The sequence below is a fragment of the Pseudochaenichthys georgianus genome, chromosome 24, assembly GCF_902827115.2.
Source record: "Pseudochaenichthys georgianus chromosome 24, fPseGeo1.2, whole genome shotgun sequence".
Classification (NCBI taxonomy): Eukaryota; Metazoa; Chordata; class Actinopteri; order Perciformes; family Channichthyidae; genus Pseudochaenichthys; species Pseudochaenichthys georgianus.
The window spans coordinates 1,971,902-1,990,056 of NC_047526.1; the positions used below are offsets into that span (position 1 = coordinate 1,971,902).

The following is an 18,155-nucleotide window of genomic DNA, read 5'->3' on the forward strand; positions in this document are numbered from 1 at the left end:
TATATCAACTTTTTTGTAGTTTTGCACATTTAAATGCGAGTCTGTAACATGTGTAAATATTGACATTTCGTTTGTTTGCTGCTTTACTTTATTTGTCTATTTGTATTACTGCAGTGAGAGATGTCAAAGAAGGTGCGTTATACGTCTGTATGATGACATTAAAGATACTCTGATCTTCACTGATCACTTCATGAACTCCCTCCACGGTGCAGGGCTGCAGAGCGCCGTGACGCGCAGCACTGTGCCAGTACAGCCACACAGAACTGCTTGGTTATTGCTCCGTATCCTGCTTTTGGATGAAGGGGACTTTTGGTTACCAAGGCCATCTTTGCCTCTTTCCAACTTTTTTTCTTTAGCAATAGTATCGTCTCATGGTTTATCACTGATTGGCCTAGAGACTCTGGCTAACGATGGCCCTGCAGTAATATAATACACTTCTCATATTTACCAAGACTTATGTTTACGGAACAACTTGACAGGTTAGAGACTTTTATTTGTTTTAAAGCTGCTAGTAAAATCCCATTTTACAAACTCTTTACAAGTTACAGAAGGAACTTCAGCCAGTTTAAGGCCGACTTCCACAAAACCCAAGTCCTGAACTGAGACAACACAGTCATGATGCTCAAGACAAAGGAGTCAAACAGAGTAAAACAATAGTGGCAGGTTTAATAGATGTGTAGCCCTCTGCCTCGGAGGATCAGCACATGTCAGTCTGATGAACGGGAGCTTCTGCAGCGCTGCTGTCCACTTTAACCACTTTGGGTGCCTGTGCGTCCTGGTCTTCAGCGACCACGTCCCCCCTCCTCTTCCTCAGGCCTTTCATCTTACGGGTCTGCAGCTTGGCCAGATCCTGCTTCTGCATGTGGACCCGGCCAAACTTGGTGCCAAAGACATTATGGGAAATGTTCTTCTTCTTCTTGGCCTGTAACGGTGATAAAGAGAAGCATAAACATGTCAGTTGACTAATACGCCCTGCGTGTTCTGTTTCCAGTGAGAGAACCTCCCAGTCTAACTGTGGCCATAAAGGTTTGAATATCTCAAGTTCTTGGGAAACATTCTTGAGAAAAAAAAATCCCCTGCGAGAAGGTAAAGGCCGAGAATACCAACAGAGACCTCCAATATGTCAGGTCTTTCAAAATAACACTTAAGTTTCATTATTTTCATTTAAAATGAGAATGTTAACAGTTCGACAAAGCCAGGCAACAATGTGATCTTCCCTCTGGTGCCATCATCAGGACAATCATTTTCAATGCACACCGAGTCAGGATCTAATGCCGTGTTGTCTCCACTCGCTCTTATTTTGTTTTACTTCAGGAAATGTGGAAATCATAGCGAACTATAATTGTAGGAGCCATATGTTAAAATGTATATTTGAATATTATAATCTTGTTATTAGTGCTATCATATCACTAATTTGAACCAGCTGTGTGAAATTGACGGCATCAACGACCGCAGCTGTACGTGATTACGAGACGTTATAGCCGACGGCTGGTGATTGTGTGAGAAGGAGAAAGAAGCACAGAGCAACATAGCTTTTGACCTGAGGAAATACGTGTTTGTATTTGATACCTTTTTGTTGAAGTAAAAAGCAAACTCTCCTAAGACGTATCTTGTCCGAGTCATGCTTATTTGCTATCTGTGCGCCGAATCTTGGATTACCGGAACTACATTTGTCAAAAACTACGCTCTGGAGAAGCCGAGCTATGAAGGAGGGATTCCAGTGACGGAGTCGCATGAAAGGTGAAGATAAAGACTGCTCTTCCACACACGGAGATCGGCGCATTAAGTGGGACATCCGAGGAACAAAAGACGGTGAAGTGGCCTGTTGTTATGTTAATGTTTGAAGACGGATGGGAGATCGATATGACAGAAGAGGGAGTCTGAATGGATCAGCTGATTACCTTTTCGTTTGTAAAAGACATTTAAATAAGTTGTTCTTTAAGAAAGACGGTGCAACAAAGACATTTTCTATAAAAACCAAGCGTTTTTGTTGGACACCTTTAGTTGAGTTTAAGCACTGTAGTAAGTTTAATTTGAAAGAGCCATGGAAGAACTAACCGAAAGGAGCCACAAGAGGGAGCCAAAGCCCACGGAAAAGGCCAAAGAGGAGAGGCTCCACAGGCTAAATGGATTAAGGAGAGCGAAGCTGGGCCAGCTCACCAAGAAGGTTAATGAGCTGAAACGTCTTAAAGAATATGTTAGCAATGTGGATAAAGTGGAAGAAGAAATTCTGAATGACTTTGCTAAATTATATGGAGAGTTTAATGACATTAACAAGGAGTTTGTAACTCTCTTAGCTGAAGAGAAGGCGTCTGAAGATCAGCTACACTGGTTTAATCCCAAGTCAGCAAACATTGAACAGTTTGTAGGCATAACTAAAGAATGGATTAAAGGAGTACGCGAAGACACAAAGGAGGACCATGAAGAGGAAGCCTGCTCGTCTGAAGTAGATGATACCAGGCCTGAAGACAGCGCCTCCAGAGCCAGTAACCATACAATGGCTTCCTCTAGTGTTTCTTCTGCTCGCAGGAGGGCGGCGGCTGAAAAGGCAGTACAGCTAGCTCGAGCAGCATCCTTAAAGAAGAAGCAGGCTCTTGAGGAAGAAGAAGAAGCCTCTCTAATAGAGCAGCAAGAAAAGCAGCTCCAGCAGCTCAAAGAGAACAATTAGAGATGGATGCAGCTGTAGCTGAATGAGATGCAAAGTTAAAGGTGCTTGACGGGTATGAAGACCAGCAGGATGGTATGAGCAGCTACCTCAAACGCAGCCAACGTCATGGCAAGTCAGAGACATCTGGCACCGGATCCAGAACTGCTTCAAAACCAGCTAAATACGGTGAGAAACTTGCCTCAGCACACCTGCTAAAAGGAACTGTCATGCCACGCCCAACAGAGTCAAGCAGGTGGAGGGACACGCAGGATGGAGCTTCTGATCCGGACCCCAGAGAAGGTCACCGTAGAGGAGAGCAGAGGGACAGCTACGATGTGATGCAGTGTCAAAGTCAGATTACAGAGATGCTGGTAAGGCCGCACAACCCGTCTTATCTTCCTAAACGAGACTTGCCTGTGTTCAAGGGAGACCCGCTCACCTACAAGTGCCTTGCTTATCTTTCTTACAGTGCAGACGCTGTTCTGCTTGCTCTTGCCTCTGCTTACTTTTTATGCTGACTTTCCTATTCTTATTCTCTGAAAACTTCGAGCAGCGGCTCCAGGACATTAACTTATCACTGGGACAGTTCATCTTCGTAAATAGACGGAGGGTTTCAGCCATATTTCAACATTTTTACGACGACCTCAGTCTTACAGTAGCGTGGCCTAGCAACAGCTAAAGCCTGGTAGGCTACTGCATGCTATTTAGCTTAAGCTAGTTGGTAGCAAAATGCCTCCGTTCTCTACAGATGACTTCCACAAACTTATACAGAAGATGGCTGTGTTGGAAATGAAAATGCAACGGTTGGAAGTTAACGTGGAAGTGAATGGACTATGTCGTGGGAATGACACCACTTTACCAGTGTTGCAAAATAAGGTATGCTAACTCACAGCTAGTTAGCAGCTACAAGGATTCCAAGGAACAGGAGGGCTGTGTACCGGGTAATAAATCTACGTGGTAGTCCTCCCTGGAACTCTCTGGGTGCAAAGCCTAAGAGTAAATCATTTCCATGGGATTTGGGAGGACGGATAACAGGCAGAGCCCAGCGCTCTGAAATCTGTGATCGACCGGCTGGCCTGCATTGTTATCACCCAGGAAGAGCGCCTCTTCAACCCCTGTTCCTACTAGGAAACAGCAGTGGACAGCTGCTAAAGGGAGAACTACAACAAATCCTCCTAAACCACCAAGTGTGCCAATCCAGAACAGATACGCTCCGCTGACCGAGAGCCGGAGATCTCTTTCTGATGACCTGATAACCCGTCATCTTCACACAGCAGGGTAAGGACCAATAGCTACTCCAAAAGTAAAAGGCTAGAGGGAAAGCTAACGACTGGGCCTGAAACTCTGATTGTGGGTGACTCTGCTGTAAGAGATGTAAAAGGTCTGTGTAGTAAGAACAACATCAAAGTACTCTGTTTTCCCCAGGATGTGGTCTCTGACTTGGCTGAGAAGATCCTGCATATTGGGGCAGAACATCCGACTGTGAAGAATGTGGTACTACACATTGGAACAAATGATGTTGTGAAACAAGAGTCAGAAGTGCTGAAAGAAGACTTTAAATGTCTGTTGGAAACTGCCAGCTCTCTAAATGCAGAGGTGTTCATCAGTGACCCTCTACCGCCAGTCAGAAGAGGAGTGGAGAGATTCAGCAGACTGTTTGCACTGAACACCTGGCTTTCAACTGCCTGTACTGACCATTCTGTCCATTTTATTGACAATTTTAACTTTTTCTGCGATCGGAGACATCTTTTCAAGGCAAATGGAGTTTGCCTGAACAAGTCAGGGGTGAAATTGTTTATCTCTAACATATTCAACTGCCTGCGTCATCAATCTGTTCCCTCTGCCAAGGACAAGCGGCAAGAGGAATCAAAACAAGAGAAAGACACAACACATCGCGCAGAAAACCTTGAAGAAATATCACTGCACCCGCCTGAGGAATGTTCTGATTATGGGAGACCTATGAAACACATGGAGGAGTCTCCACTGCCCGTCACCCCCCCTGTCAACGCCTTTGAGGATACTCTTCCTTCACCCCACAGCTCTCTCTACTCTCCGTTCACCCTTTCACCCTCGCCCTCCCCCCTGGAGTTCGATGACCGCATGAAGGCGACACGCAGGGTTGGCAGCATGTCCTTTACCCCCGCTCCTCAACGACGCCCACCAAAATCACCGAAGCAGAGATGCGCACTATCTCCCCCGGCTTCATCACCATGCCTACCACAATCATCCAAACCAAAACAATACCAGGAAGATGAAAGCAGATTTCCAAACCCCCCCCTTTCTACAGTGTAGCCCTCACCCTGCCCTCCTATGATGAGAGGAGCAGGGTGGTGGGTCCTCCCTCCCCTTCAAAGCCTGATAGGGATGTGTGTGTACAAAACGCTGCAAACTGATATGTGCTGGGTCCAGGCTCAAGGGCGTATGGTACTCTCAACTCTTTCCAGGACATGCCGGGGCCCTGCCTGCCTGTAGCTTTGCCGATATCTGTGTTGATAGGTAATAGATTGAGAGCGGTGAATCAGCTTAGATACAGGAAGCGCTCAAACGTTTGTGTGAGTTTATCTAATTTAGCAGTGATTCCATGTCAGCCACAGCTTGTCACAACAAGTGTGACTGATAGTGTGTTTAACAAACTTAAACTAGCTTTATTAAATGTCAGGTCTTTGGCAGGGAAAACATTTTTAATCAATGATTTTATCACTGAGCACAATCTCGATTTTATGTTTTTAACAGAAACTTGGATTGAACAAAATACAGTGCAGCTGTTCTTATCGAATCAACCCCTCCCAACTTTAGTTTTATGATTCAGGAAAGAATGCATAAGAAAGGGGGTGGAGTTGCTATTCTGTTCAATGATTCCATTCAATGTAGGAAGTAGTGTTGTCACGATACCAACATTTTGGTTTCGATACCGATACCAAGTCAAGAATTGCGATTCCGATTATTTTTCGATACTTTTCTTAAAAAAAGGGAAACAGTCTTAAATATAATCAGGGATGCAAACTCATCAGGTATGAAAAAGGTGACAAGGATCCGAGCCCCCGACCCACGGAATATCGGCTTTAAAATTAGGAATAACAGATGATTTTAGCAGTCAGAACAACTAAAGCAGCAGGTAATAATAACAGAAACGCCAAAGAGTCACATCTAATATAAATATATATAAAAGCATTTATTTTAATTGTGTAGCAGTGAGTTTAACATTTTGGCAGCACTGTTGAGCATTTTGAAAATGTATTTTCATGCCTCTGTGCAAGGCTTAGTCTTTCTATCTTTATGGTCAATGGTGTAAAGTAACTAAGTTCATAAACTCAAGTACTACTTGGGTACAATTTTGAGATACTTGTACTTTATTTAAGTATTTCAATGTTTCTTTTGCTACTTTGTACTTCTAATCCACTACAGTTCAGAGGTACATGGTGTACTTCTAATCCACTACAGATCAGAGGTACATGGTGTACTTCAAATCCACTACAGTTCAGAGGTACATGGTGTACTTTTACTCCACTACATGTATTTAATACCTTTAGTTACTTTAGATGTGGACAAATGATGTGAAATATAACCAAGTGTTGAATCAGACTTTAGTTCCACCTGGAGTAAATCCACCAGCTACCCTGCAGTCTACAAAGTACTTCAGACTAGCTGCACCTTCACCAGCTTTGAGAACACTTTCATGATCAATCATTATAAAACATCATATATATTATTCTGAAATGGACCAATCTGCACAACGACTACTTTTACTGTCGCTACTTTTTACTTTTACTGTAACAGAGTATTCCTACACTCTGGTGCTTCTAGTACAAGACCTGAGTACTTATACTTTTACTGTCGCTACTTTAACTATATTTTGATGATAATACTTTTGTACTTTTATTTGAGGATCATTTTGAATGCAGGATTGTTCCTACATTCTGGTACTTCTACTTTTACTCAAGTACAAGATATATATTTATACCACCTCCGTTTATACCCTATGAAAAAAACTAATAGAAAACGAAGGCTAAAGCTAACGTTAGCAGATAGTGATGCTAGTTTGCTAGTTAAGTTTGCTCAACGATAATATTGCGACAGAAAAACTTTTCAGTGCACATCATGCTCTGCCGCTCCGACAGGGAGCTCTGCTCTGAACACCTGACTTCTGGCTCGTTCACAGACTTCTGGCGTCTTTTTTGTCAACAAGCCGAGGCGCAGCGGCAGTTTCAATCCCTCTTTCAGCCATGCTTCTAGTTTTCTCACATGCTCTGGCAGCTAGCGCGTGGCCGCGTGCACGAGAGAGGGGAGGGACTTAGAGCGTGCTTGAGAGGAGCGGGACTGCAGGCACGGCTGCAGTGCAGCGAGTGGAAGCAGAGCGCTGAACACACACGGCTCTTATTAAAACGGCGCTTTTTCACGGGAGTACTTTTCCCCGTCATTCTTAAAGTACCGATACTAATGAAACGGAGGAATCGTACCGTTTTTAACGGCAGAGTATCGCGGTACCTTTCAAGTATCGGTACACCGTGCAACACTAGTAGGAAGACATCGTATGGAAACTTTGCTTCTTTTGAATATGTGGCCCTTCAGCTGAAATGCTCCTCTCGAGCACTGTTCCTAAATATCTATAGACCACCCAAATACTGTGCAAGCTTTTTTGATGACTTTACTGAACTGCTGTCTATAGTGTGTATTGACTTTGACCGTCTAGTCATTGTTGGTGATTTTAACATCCATGTTGACAACCCCCAGGACAGAGGGGCTAAAGAACTGTTTTGTGTTCTTGATAGCTATGGACTGACTCAGCATGTGACGGAGACCACGCACAATAAGGGGCACACTCTGGACTTAATTATCTCAAAGGGTCTGAATATCTCTAAGGTTGTGGTGACTGATGTTGCACTCTCTGACCATTCCTGTGTTTTCTTTGAGAGCTCTATTTCTGTTCACAAAAATATTCAAAAAGAGGTAACCATAAAGCGATATTTAACTGAAAATACTAGGGAAATGTTTACTCAGAATTTTTCTTCCACACTTGCCCCTGCTAACATCTCAGTAAATGAGCTAGTAGATCATTTTAATTCAAAAATTAAAAATGTTATAGATGCCATTGCTCCAATTAAGGTAAAGGAAGTGTCTGGCAAGAACATATCTCCATGGAGAAAGGCCATGACCGTGAGAACAGAAAAAAGAGAATGTCGAAAAGCTGAACGCAGGTGGCGAAAAGCAAATCTCCAGGTTCACTTTGAAATCTATAAAGAGAGACTTGGCCTTTATAATTTGGAATTGAAAAACGCACGAAAATCGTTCTTCTCTGACATCATTACCAAAACCAAAAACAACGCACGTGCCTTGTTTGCTACCGTCGACAGACTAACTAACCCCCCAGTGTCAGTAGCCCCTGAATTTCTATCCACCAGGGCGTGCAATGATTTTGCCTCCTTCACCCTGAAAACTGCAGTCATTAAACCGCTCTTAAAAAAGAATAATCTAGATGCTTCAGTAATGAACAATTACAGGCCCATATCAAACCTCCCATTTCTAGGTAAAATCATTGAAAAAGTTGTTTTTCAACAGTTGAGTAATTTCTTGCATTTAAATAGTTGTTTCGATGTGTTCCAGTCAGGCTTTCGTCCAAACTACAGCACTGAGACTGCTCTTGTAAAGGTCTTTAATGACATCCACTTAAACACAGACAGTGGCAGAACTTCAGTGTTAGTATTATTAGATCTCAGTGCTGCGTTTGACACTGTTGACCACAGCATATTACTAGACCGACTGGAAAACTGGGTGGGACTTTCGGAAACAGTTCTAAATTGGTTTGAATCCTACTTAAAGGACAGAAACAACTTTGTTTCTATAGGTAAATACACATCTGAGTTGACAAATATGACATGTGGGGTACCTCAAGGCTCCATCTTGGGGCCTCTTCTCTTTAACGTCTACATGCTACCACTGGCTCAGATAATGAAGAACAACAAAATAAGTTATCATAGCTATGCGGATGACACACAAATGTACGTAACAATTTCACCAGGAGACTATGCTCCAATTCAAACACTGAGTAAGTGCATTGAACAAATCAATGACTGGATGTGTCAGAACTTTCTCCAATTAAACAAAGATAAAACTGAGGTAATGGTTTTTGGAGCCAAGGCAGAACGTATAAAAGTTAGCGCTGAGCTTCAGTCTGCAATGTTCAAAACAACAGATAAAGCCAGAAATCTAGGTGTAGTCATGGACTCTGACCTGAGTTTCAACAGTCACATTAAAACAGTTACTAAATCAGCCTACTATCACCTAAAGAACATATCTAGGATTAAAAGACTAATGTCACAGCAGGATTTGGAAAAACTTGTCCATGCTGTTATCTTCAGTAGACTCGACTACTGCAATGGTGTCTTCACAGGTCTCACTAAAAAATCTATTAGAAAGCTGCAGCTGATTCAGAACGCCGCTGCTCGAGTCCTCACTAACACTAAGAAAGTGGATCACATCACTCCTGTTCTGAAGTCTTTACACTGGCTTCCTGTGTGTCAAAGAATACATTTCAAAATACTGCTGCTGGTTTATAAAGCACTGAATGGTTTAGACCCAAAATACATTTCTGACCTCCTGCTAAACTATGAACCATCCAGATCTCTCAGGTCTTCAGGGACTGGTCAGCTTTCTGTCCCAGAGTCAGAACTAAACATGGTAAAGCAGCGTTCAGTTATTATGCTCCAAATATCTGGAACAAACTCCCAGAAACCTGCAGGTCCGCTGCAACTCTTACTACTTTTAAATCCAGCAAGAAGACTTTTCTTTTTGTCGCTGCTTTTAATTGAACTATTCATATCTTAGACTGCACTGTAACTTTTATCCATGTATTTTTTCTTTTAATATTTATTTTATTAGCTTTTCTTTTTAATGACTGATTTGAAATGCCATTTTCTTAATGTCTTTCATTTTTTGTAAAGCACTTTGAATTGCCTTGTGTTGAAAAGTGCTATATAAATAAACTTGCCTTGCCTTGCCTATAAGAGCCTTCAACAGCAAGGCAGAGAGCAGCAGCGATAAATTGTACTACTTGGAACAGTTCACCGGAGGGGAACCTCAAGAGCTCGTCCGCAGTTGTGAGCACATGGCATCACAGAGAGGCTACAAAGAAGCCAGGGATCTACTCCAGAAACATTATGGTGATGAACTTAAGATTGTTACCGCCAATATGGATAAAGCTCTAAAGTGACCACAGATCAGATCTGAAGACGGCAAAGCTCTGAATGCCTATGCCCTTTTCCTGATTACGTGCCGTAATGCCATGGAGGACATAGAGTATATGGACGAAATGAACAATCCAACTAACATGAGAGTCGTCGCCTCAAAGCTCCCATACAAGGTGAAAGAAAGATGGAGTGCTGCTTTCGAGGTTCAAAAGAAAAAGGGACGAAGAGCAAGGTTTACAGACCTAGTGACATATATATATATACAGACAATCACAAATGGCTAATGACCCCCTCTTTGGAAGCATGCATGATACTAGGACAACTACGGAGGGAAAAGTAAAAGCTACGGCCACGGACTCTAAAGCATGGAAGTCAGGCTGGCAAAGGGGAAGCAGTTTTGCCACAGCTGTCGCTCCAATGAGTGAAGAGAAAACACCGCCCTCAAACTTAAAGTACAGCTCCTCAGCTACAAATCCTGTCAATGCCTTTCAAAAACCCTGTTTGTTCTGCCATAGAGACCACACACTCGATTCCTGCAGAAGCATCAAAGAGCAACAACCGAAAGACAGGATTGAGTTTCTGAAAGCTAAAGGCCTCTGTTTTGGATGTCTTACACAGGGACACCTTAGCAGAAACTGCAATAAAAGGATGACCTGTCAAGCCTGCTCCCTAAGACACCCAGGAATTCTGCATGTTGAGAAGGACAGTGCTACTGTACTGAAGTATATTGAAAACAAAAACGGACTTCCAGTAAAAGAATATAAGTTCTTACAGTTGCTTAATTATGTTTAGATTATATGGTCCTATTTAAGTGTATTTTAGTAATTGGTGTGCTCCCCGCCTAGCCAATTAGGGGCCAGAAATGTAGGAGCCATATGTTAAAATGTATATTTGAATATTATAATCTTGTTATTAGTGCTATTATATCATTTATTTGAACCAGCCGTGTGAAATTGACAGCATAGACGACCGCAGCTGTACGTGATTACGAGACGTTATAGCCGACTGCTGGTGATTGTGTGAGAAGGAGAAAGAAGCACAGAGCAACATAGTTTTTGACCTGAGGAAATACGTGTTTGTATTTGATACCTTTTTGTTGAAGTAAAAGCAAACTCTCCTAAGACGTATCTTGTCCGAGTCATGCTTATTTGCTATCTGTGAGCCGAATCTTGGATTACTGGAACTACAATAATGAATTGTGATTACATATTTTTAAATGATTTCACCCAGATATATATTTATAGCTGGTTACAATTTGTAACCATGTTAACCATAAAAAGTCAGAAGTGTGTTGGAAAACTACATCCTGAAAAGTGCTTTGTACAGGAGGCGAGCCGAGTGGAGCACAGTGGTACCGTGCAGTGAAGAGTAAGCAGTACATGAGCAGCCTCATGGGGCCATTCATTTGATTATGATTAGGCAAACACAACCATAGACAAGAAAAGCCCCTGCTTTCCTTTCCATCTCCTGTCAAAGCTTGGAGAACGGTGATTGTTACCTTCAGAGCTTTGGGCTTCCTGTGAGCCAACTTGTACAGGTCATCTGAAGCCAGATGTGTTCTTCTTAAGACCAGGTCAAATGATGGCCCCATCTCCTCCAGCTCTATCCGCGGCGTGCGGCACCCAGACTTCTTCAACATACACCTGCAATGACAAACATTAACATCTCCGTCGTAGGAGGTGTGTTGCAGAAAGAAACATGGCGCTGCCTGCTTTACCAAGGTTCGATTTTCATACAGAATGGTCTAAAGGAGGGTTAGACAATTCTCCATTATATATTTTTCACCCAGAACTTTTTTTTTTTATAAACCATCTATTCAATATCAGACATGAACATCATACAGTCGACACCCAGACCGTATTTTCTTGACAACTTTTGAGCACATCTATTTTACCTATAGCTGCGCATATAGATCTTCCCATCCAGGGCTGTGAAGTGCAGGACGTGTTCCAACCCTGCCAGTCGCACAGCGGACGCAGTGGGACCTCTGAAGAAGTCTGAGAGGTGGACATAACTGATATTAGCACAAAAAACATTTTCTAAGAGATGCATTCTCTGAATATTATAATTGTTTACCTATGAGCAGACTCTTCAGACGTTTGTGTTCGTTGTCTGTATCAAAAGCCTCGCCTGCAAACACTAGCATCGGTTTGGTCCCCTCAGGACATTTACTGTTCTGCAATAGAAACAGATACAGGGTGGAATCACCAGTTTACTCTCAAACATTAAAAAAACTGCACAGAAGATAATGATTACATTTGTGGTATGTGACTGCGACTGCGATGTCATCACACCTCTGGAAAAAGGTTCGGTCTTTAGTCAATAATTGAGCGACACAGATAATAACAACAATATCACATACTTATGGCGCTTTTCTACAAACTCAAAGACGCTTTGACTGAGACTAAATCAACAACAAAAACAAAAGAGAAATACAAAAACAGAAAAGAGGGGGGGGGGGGTCAGTTTGAATACATTGTTGAACAGGTGGGTTTTGAGTGATTTTTTGAATGCGGTGAGGGAGGAAGAGTCTCCGATGGGTTTGGGCAGTGAGTTCCATAGTATAATACATGGGTTTGTATAGTGCTTTTCCTAATGCTCAAAGACGCTTAAATGGTATTAAAAAAGCAATAATTTGTTCAGCAATCCCTCGGTGATATTGAGTGGCAATAGTCACCACACATTACATGATGCGCCCATTCACACTCATTGGAAAAGGGTGATTCTTAGCTTTTTTAATTATATATTGGTTATCATTTTCCAAATATAAGGCAAAATGTGTCACATAAGATAATGCCATTACTGAGCCCCCATTATGGGTAAGGGGTTTTCAAAAGCTTCATATTTTGAGGGCAAAGCACCCCTTGAAAGAAAGGACTGTTCTTATTGAGTTCAGATGAAAACCCACCGCACTAAAACGTGTTCTCTCATTATTTGAATGAGAGATGTTCAACTCTTAACACACTTAACACATTTATGTATAACACATAGGTGACCTTTTATGAATATGGCATTGAGAGTTGCATATGACCAAAGCCGTAGGTAACGACATAACAGGCTAAAAATGAAAGGTTAAACGGGGCATACACTTGCATTGACGCTTCATCCCAGTGTGACAGACAGAACACACAGGTTACTGACACCGAGCTTACCTTGATCTCACTCAGAGCAACGTACTTCTCAACTCCAAGTTCAACCATATCCAGCACGTGAAAGTCAAACATGCGACCTGCGAACAATGACACATACATCATCCAGCATGCACTGCTTCAAAGATGAACATTCTGAAAGAAAGCGTGAATACTTTATAGGTATCCATCTCCTGTGTTACATATTTGTATAATAAGATTATGTTAACAGTAGGCTGGTACCTTACAATCAGCATGTGATCATTTTTCAATATTACAGAAAAGAAATACATTTAGACATGTGACATGTGAAAGCAAAGATTTGTGTGAGTGATGTAGGAAGATAGGAAGAGAGAGTTTACCAAATATAAGGTTGTTGGGTCGTTTCTTGTTGTGGGAGCCAAATAGAAACAGAGAACAGTCTGTCTTCTTAGAGAAAAATTCCTGATGGAGTTCAAATGACAATAATGATTAGTAAATACACTGGAAAACATGAATGTTTTAATTGTAATAAAGCATTGGGAGAGTTCCCTCTTTTGTTTATACTTACCAGCGATGTTGAGTCCTCAAATGGCCGTGTTATGTTCTTCCTGAAAAGCAAATACAGATTTCATAGACGGCAGCTAGTTAACATGTTTCCTAACCCTCCCCGGCATCAAAGGTTCAGTCTGACCTGCCTGATGACGGACGTTTTGATTCCTTAGTGTGCATCATTTAGAGGCTTTATTCCTCTTTGCCATAGAACATTATTGTATTGATTTAAACACTTTTCTTTTCACTAAAGACAATTTAGTGTAAATGTATGCTTTGTTTTATGTTCAATTCAGCAGTGATTCTGCTGTATAATGTAATCACTACAGCAAATAGACACCGTTTTATAGTTCATCTTAAAAAAGGACGTTAGAAGACACCAGGAATCCTGCTCAATTCAGAGAAGTGGTTAGGGCAGTGTCTGTCTCTCGTTCTCCGTGGAATTAGTACCAGGAATATAGATTGTGGGCCCATACAAGTAAATGAGAAATGATTTAAGTTCTTTAAATGCTCGTTGATCGTGATAATTTAACTGGTAGATTACTTGAAAATACAAATATAATGATATACTGTTACTGTGGTAATTTCACTTACTTCTTGTACAGCACGGCATTGGGCTTCTTCAGAGAGTACTGCAGGAAGAAACATGGTGAATTTATAATCCTGCTAGTGAGGCAGCAGCTTTCACCCTGTCCAGGTGAACCTTCCTCTATAATCAAATGTCTTTACTTCACAGCCGTGGGGTAGTTCTTACTCACATAACAATACAATACAATACAATAGGCGCTTACACACCAAGTACCTTTCCCAGGAATCGTTCCCGGAACTTATATTTCCTGGAACTATCTAGTAAATCACGTTCACACTGGAATAAGTCCCCAGTGTTTCCCCTATATACAAATAGTGGCGGTGCAGCATCGCTGCTGAAAGATGCACGCTGCATCTTATTTTATTATTCAAATAGTAATAAGTGGCGACCCTTTTTCATTTTTGATTATTTGTTTTGTGGATTTGTAGTATTTGTGTTACTGTATGTTCAATAAAGGTGTATTTTTGCTAAATCTTGAGACATTGCCACTGTATGTAGTATGTACTAGGCAGGGCCGATTTTGAGCGTAGATGTTCGCCTAGGGCGCTAGATCTGGGGGGGCGCTGCGCTGGCAGCTCTGGGAGGGGGAAAAATATGTTTTGACCGTTGGGGCTCATCCTAATGTTCGGCCTTGATGTAACAACATTCATAATTAAGTAAATGTAACACCCTTTTCATCCCGATCTTTTTCATATGGGTGTTTTAGAGTTGTACCCCCTAGATCAGGGGTTCTCAAAGTTTTGATGAGTGAGGGCCAATTTAGGTACCCAATATTAGATTGAGGACCGCCCAAGAAAAAACGGAACACAAAATAATTCCAAAACAAATCCTTTCTTTATTGTACTAACCAATTACCGCAACTCGCGAGATGCCTAGTTGCCATGCAACCAGTAGTCTAGCAAACTTTCCACAAGCTGTCATTCATAATTTAGAAATGACAACCCAGGGGGCGCAGTTTTTCCATTCTAATTCTTACTAGATACAACCATGGAGGATTAAAATATAACGCATGCATTTCAGCGTGTCACATTAACTATCGCGGGCCGCCAGAAACATTTCCGAGGGCCGCCATTGGCCCGCGGGCCGCACTTTGAGAACCCCTGCCCTAGATCTAGTCATTCTGCTCAAAGTGCACCAGATTGAAGCATTTTACTTTAGAATGTTAAAAAAACATTGAGCTACTTTCAAAAGTGTAACAGAAGGAGAACAGTGTGATGTTGTCATGTGTACAATAATCTGGAAATGGACACTGAGAAAAGCGCATGCAACTGTGTGAAATACATGTCTTTCATCATCAGGTTACTCACTATGTCCTTGAGGGCCTGGGTGACGGTCTGACTGGCGTTGCCCCCTTTCATAATCATGGTGGTCTTTACATCCTCAGTCAGCTTGGGCGCTCTTCTGTCTAGGAAGCGCTTGGAGCGCTTTGTTTTAGGTTTTCTGAGGAAAAAGATGCCACAGGATTTAGAAACAAATATGTGCCATTCCCCTTCCCTCTCAGTCCCATTGCTCCCCGGGCGCTGTACAATAGCTACCCACTGCTTCTACTACTAGGATGGGTTAAAAGCAGGTCACATTTCACTGTGTGTGCTGTATGTGTGACATTAAAGAGGGTTTCATCCGTCCAATTGTATATGTATTGTATTATCAGCTGACACCAACAGGCAGGAATAGGAAGACAAACTTACCGTACCACTAAAAGTCACTAGAGTTCATCCACTATGAAGTACACATAAACAGCTACATACAATTATAGAATTAGAAGTATAAATTAAATATATTTACATCCCTAATATATCCTAACCCTTATCATCAGAAATCCTGTATTAGTCCCACTGCTGGGAAATGTACATTGTTACAGTATGTGCCATAGCAGCTTAAAGGGGACCTATCATGCAAAATGCACTCTTGTACATCTTTTATACATGAACATGTGTCCCCGGTGTGTCAGGGAACTCACCAAGTGTCAGAAAACACAACCCTCTCTTTTCCTCCATACCCAAATCTCTAAAAAAAAAGGGGCTGCAACGGATCTGATACAGACTGATCCAGATTTGAACACTGTCCTGACTCCTGACGTCAGGACGGTGGTGCCACGGCTATTGGTCAATTCTCCACCTATCAGGGAGAGGTTGGGCCACGGCCGGCCATTGTTGCTCGAAAGCGCTGGCGATGCTGTAGTACATATGCCAGGCCTGTAAGTGGCGCTGTAGTCTGCCACAAAAGCAGCGAAGAAGACTTCCCTTGCATGGTTGCCCTTCTGTTTATTCTCCGCTGTGGCTCTTTTTCTCCCTCCCTGAGGCAAGCATAACGCCTCCTGCTTTAAAACAAATGAATAATGACTATATAACCACATGTAAGGGATAATGTGCAGCGACGCGGTCAGTATGGGGAAAAGAACACCGACAGGCTGATCAGGAGCCAACCGCTTATTACACGGCCACATTCTCAACAAAGTAACGACATGACTCCCAAGATGAATTGAAATGCTTTTATGGATTTAGAAAATGATTTTATTGATTTAAAAAATAGTTGTATTGATTTAAATTGATATGCATCCGCTAAGAAAAATAGTCCGTTGTTGCTGTTTGAACTAACGTAGCAACGGCAGGAACTGCTTCGATAGCGTTTTTGAGGAGCTTTTTGATTACAGATTTGAAAACATCGTTGCTTGCTTTAAAAGTAGCACAATTCATTTTGTCAAACCTTGGAAAGTATCTAGATATCACTGCCCTGATGCCAAAGTAACTGGCAACTCCCCTCTCCTGCAGGGGGGCGTGGTCAGCTGCAGCTCACAGAATCAGCCCCCTGCAAAAACAGGGCTGGAAAGAGCAAATAGAGCTAAATGAGGCATGGCTAAAATGCAGGTTCTGTTTGGTGTTAAAAAAAAAAATCTCCATGTAAATCCTATCGGAATCGGATCCATCAGGCTAAACTAACCTGTAGCTTCTCTGTCCACACTCACAACAACGCCATACAGACATAAATAAAGCAGCGACTGTATTCTCCATGACATAGACAGTCTGTGTTTTGTACATGTTTAACTTTTGTCCAGTTTCTGAACAGATATGAGGCGCTGTGAGCTCTGAGTGTGTGCTAACAGCTGGCTCTGTCCAATCACAAACAAGAAGTGTTCTCCCTAAGGAATACCCTTTCCGTCCAATGTGAAATGCTGTGGTGTTTTGTGAAATGTTGTAGCGTTTTGTGAAATGCACTTCAGGGCCACCGTAATATAGAGACGAAAAACACATTTGTTATAATAGAATACAAATAATATCTTTCTTTGCACTGTGTTTCAGTCTGACCATGGTCGTTGCTGAAAGTCTAAAAAATAATATATAACAGTTCAGTGATGCACCTGGACTGCGTTATGTTAGCCATATAGTTAGCACATGTTTATGACAGACTGTAACTACAGCTTTACAGTGCGTGTTTAGCAACAACGTGCTAGCTATGCTAGGCTAGCGTTAGCAGTCTTAACAAAGTGAGTTTTTTCGAGTGCTGGGCAAGAAGAGAGTACAGACCTGAACACGGTGAGTTATTTCAGAGTGTCACACTTACATTACACCGTCTAACTGAGTCATTTTCGGTCTTTGCTCGTGTTTCTGCCGGACACACGCTTCACGAGCTCTTACGCTGGGGCTCTTCTTCCACGTGAGTGAAAACAGGAAGACAACATTGTGAGTTTTCTTCTTCGTTGATGGAACAGCGGCTGGTTTCCTGCTTCATGTGAATTAGCGCCACCTAGTTTTTACCGACTTTACACAAGAGCAATGCTGAGCAGCATGAAAGCAGTCTGTATAGATTTGAGTGTGTTTATGGAATTGTCTAATTGTTATACCTTCCAAAATGCTCTTTAGATATGTCAGGTTTTATCTGCTCGCTATTGGCCCTGCAGAAAGGGGGAAGTTGGGCAAAATTGTGAATTCTGACTGTATTGATTGAATACAAAAAAATGTAACTCCATAAAAGCTTATTTAACCGCCAATATGTCATATTTGTCTAACATGTTGGGGAGGGTAGGTCCTTAATCAGAATCAGAAACAGGTTTATTGCCAAGTAGGTTTGCACATAGG

The 18,155-nt window shown here is 42.0% G+C and overlaps 1 protein-coding gene across 1 annotated transcript; it reads right to left on the minus strand.

The window, feature by feature from the left end:
- Positions 1 to 472: 472 nt before the first annotated feature.
- rpf2 (ribosome production factor 2 homolog) lies at positions 473 to 17,781 on the minus strand. The gene is made up of 10 exons (XM_034076617.1): positions 17,641 to 17,781; positions 15,387 to 15,519; positions 14,085 to 14,122; positions 13,510 to 13,549; positions 13,322 to 13,403; positions 12,984 to 13,060; positions 11,908 to 12,007; positions 11,726 to 11,828; positions 11,330 to 11,474; positions 473 to 922 (listed from the first exon to the last, which is right to left on the minus strand). Exons 1-10 carry the CDS (start codon positions 17,661 to 17,663, stop codon positions 698 to 700), a joined length of 966 nt encoding a protein of 321 aa, XP_033932508.1. The 5' UTR covers positions 17,664 to 17,781; the 3' UTR covers positions 473 to 697.
- Positions 17,782 to 18,155: the final 374 nt, after the last annotated feature.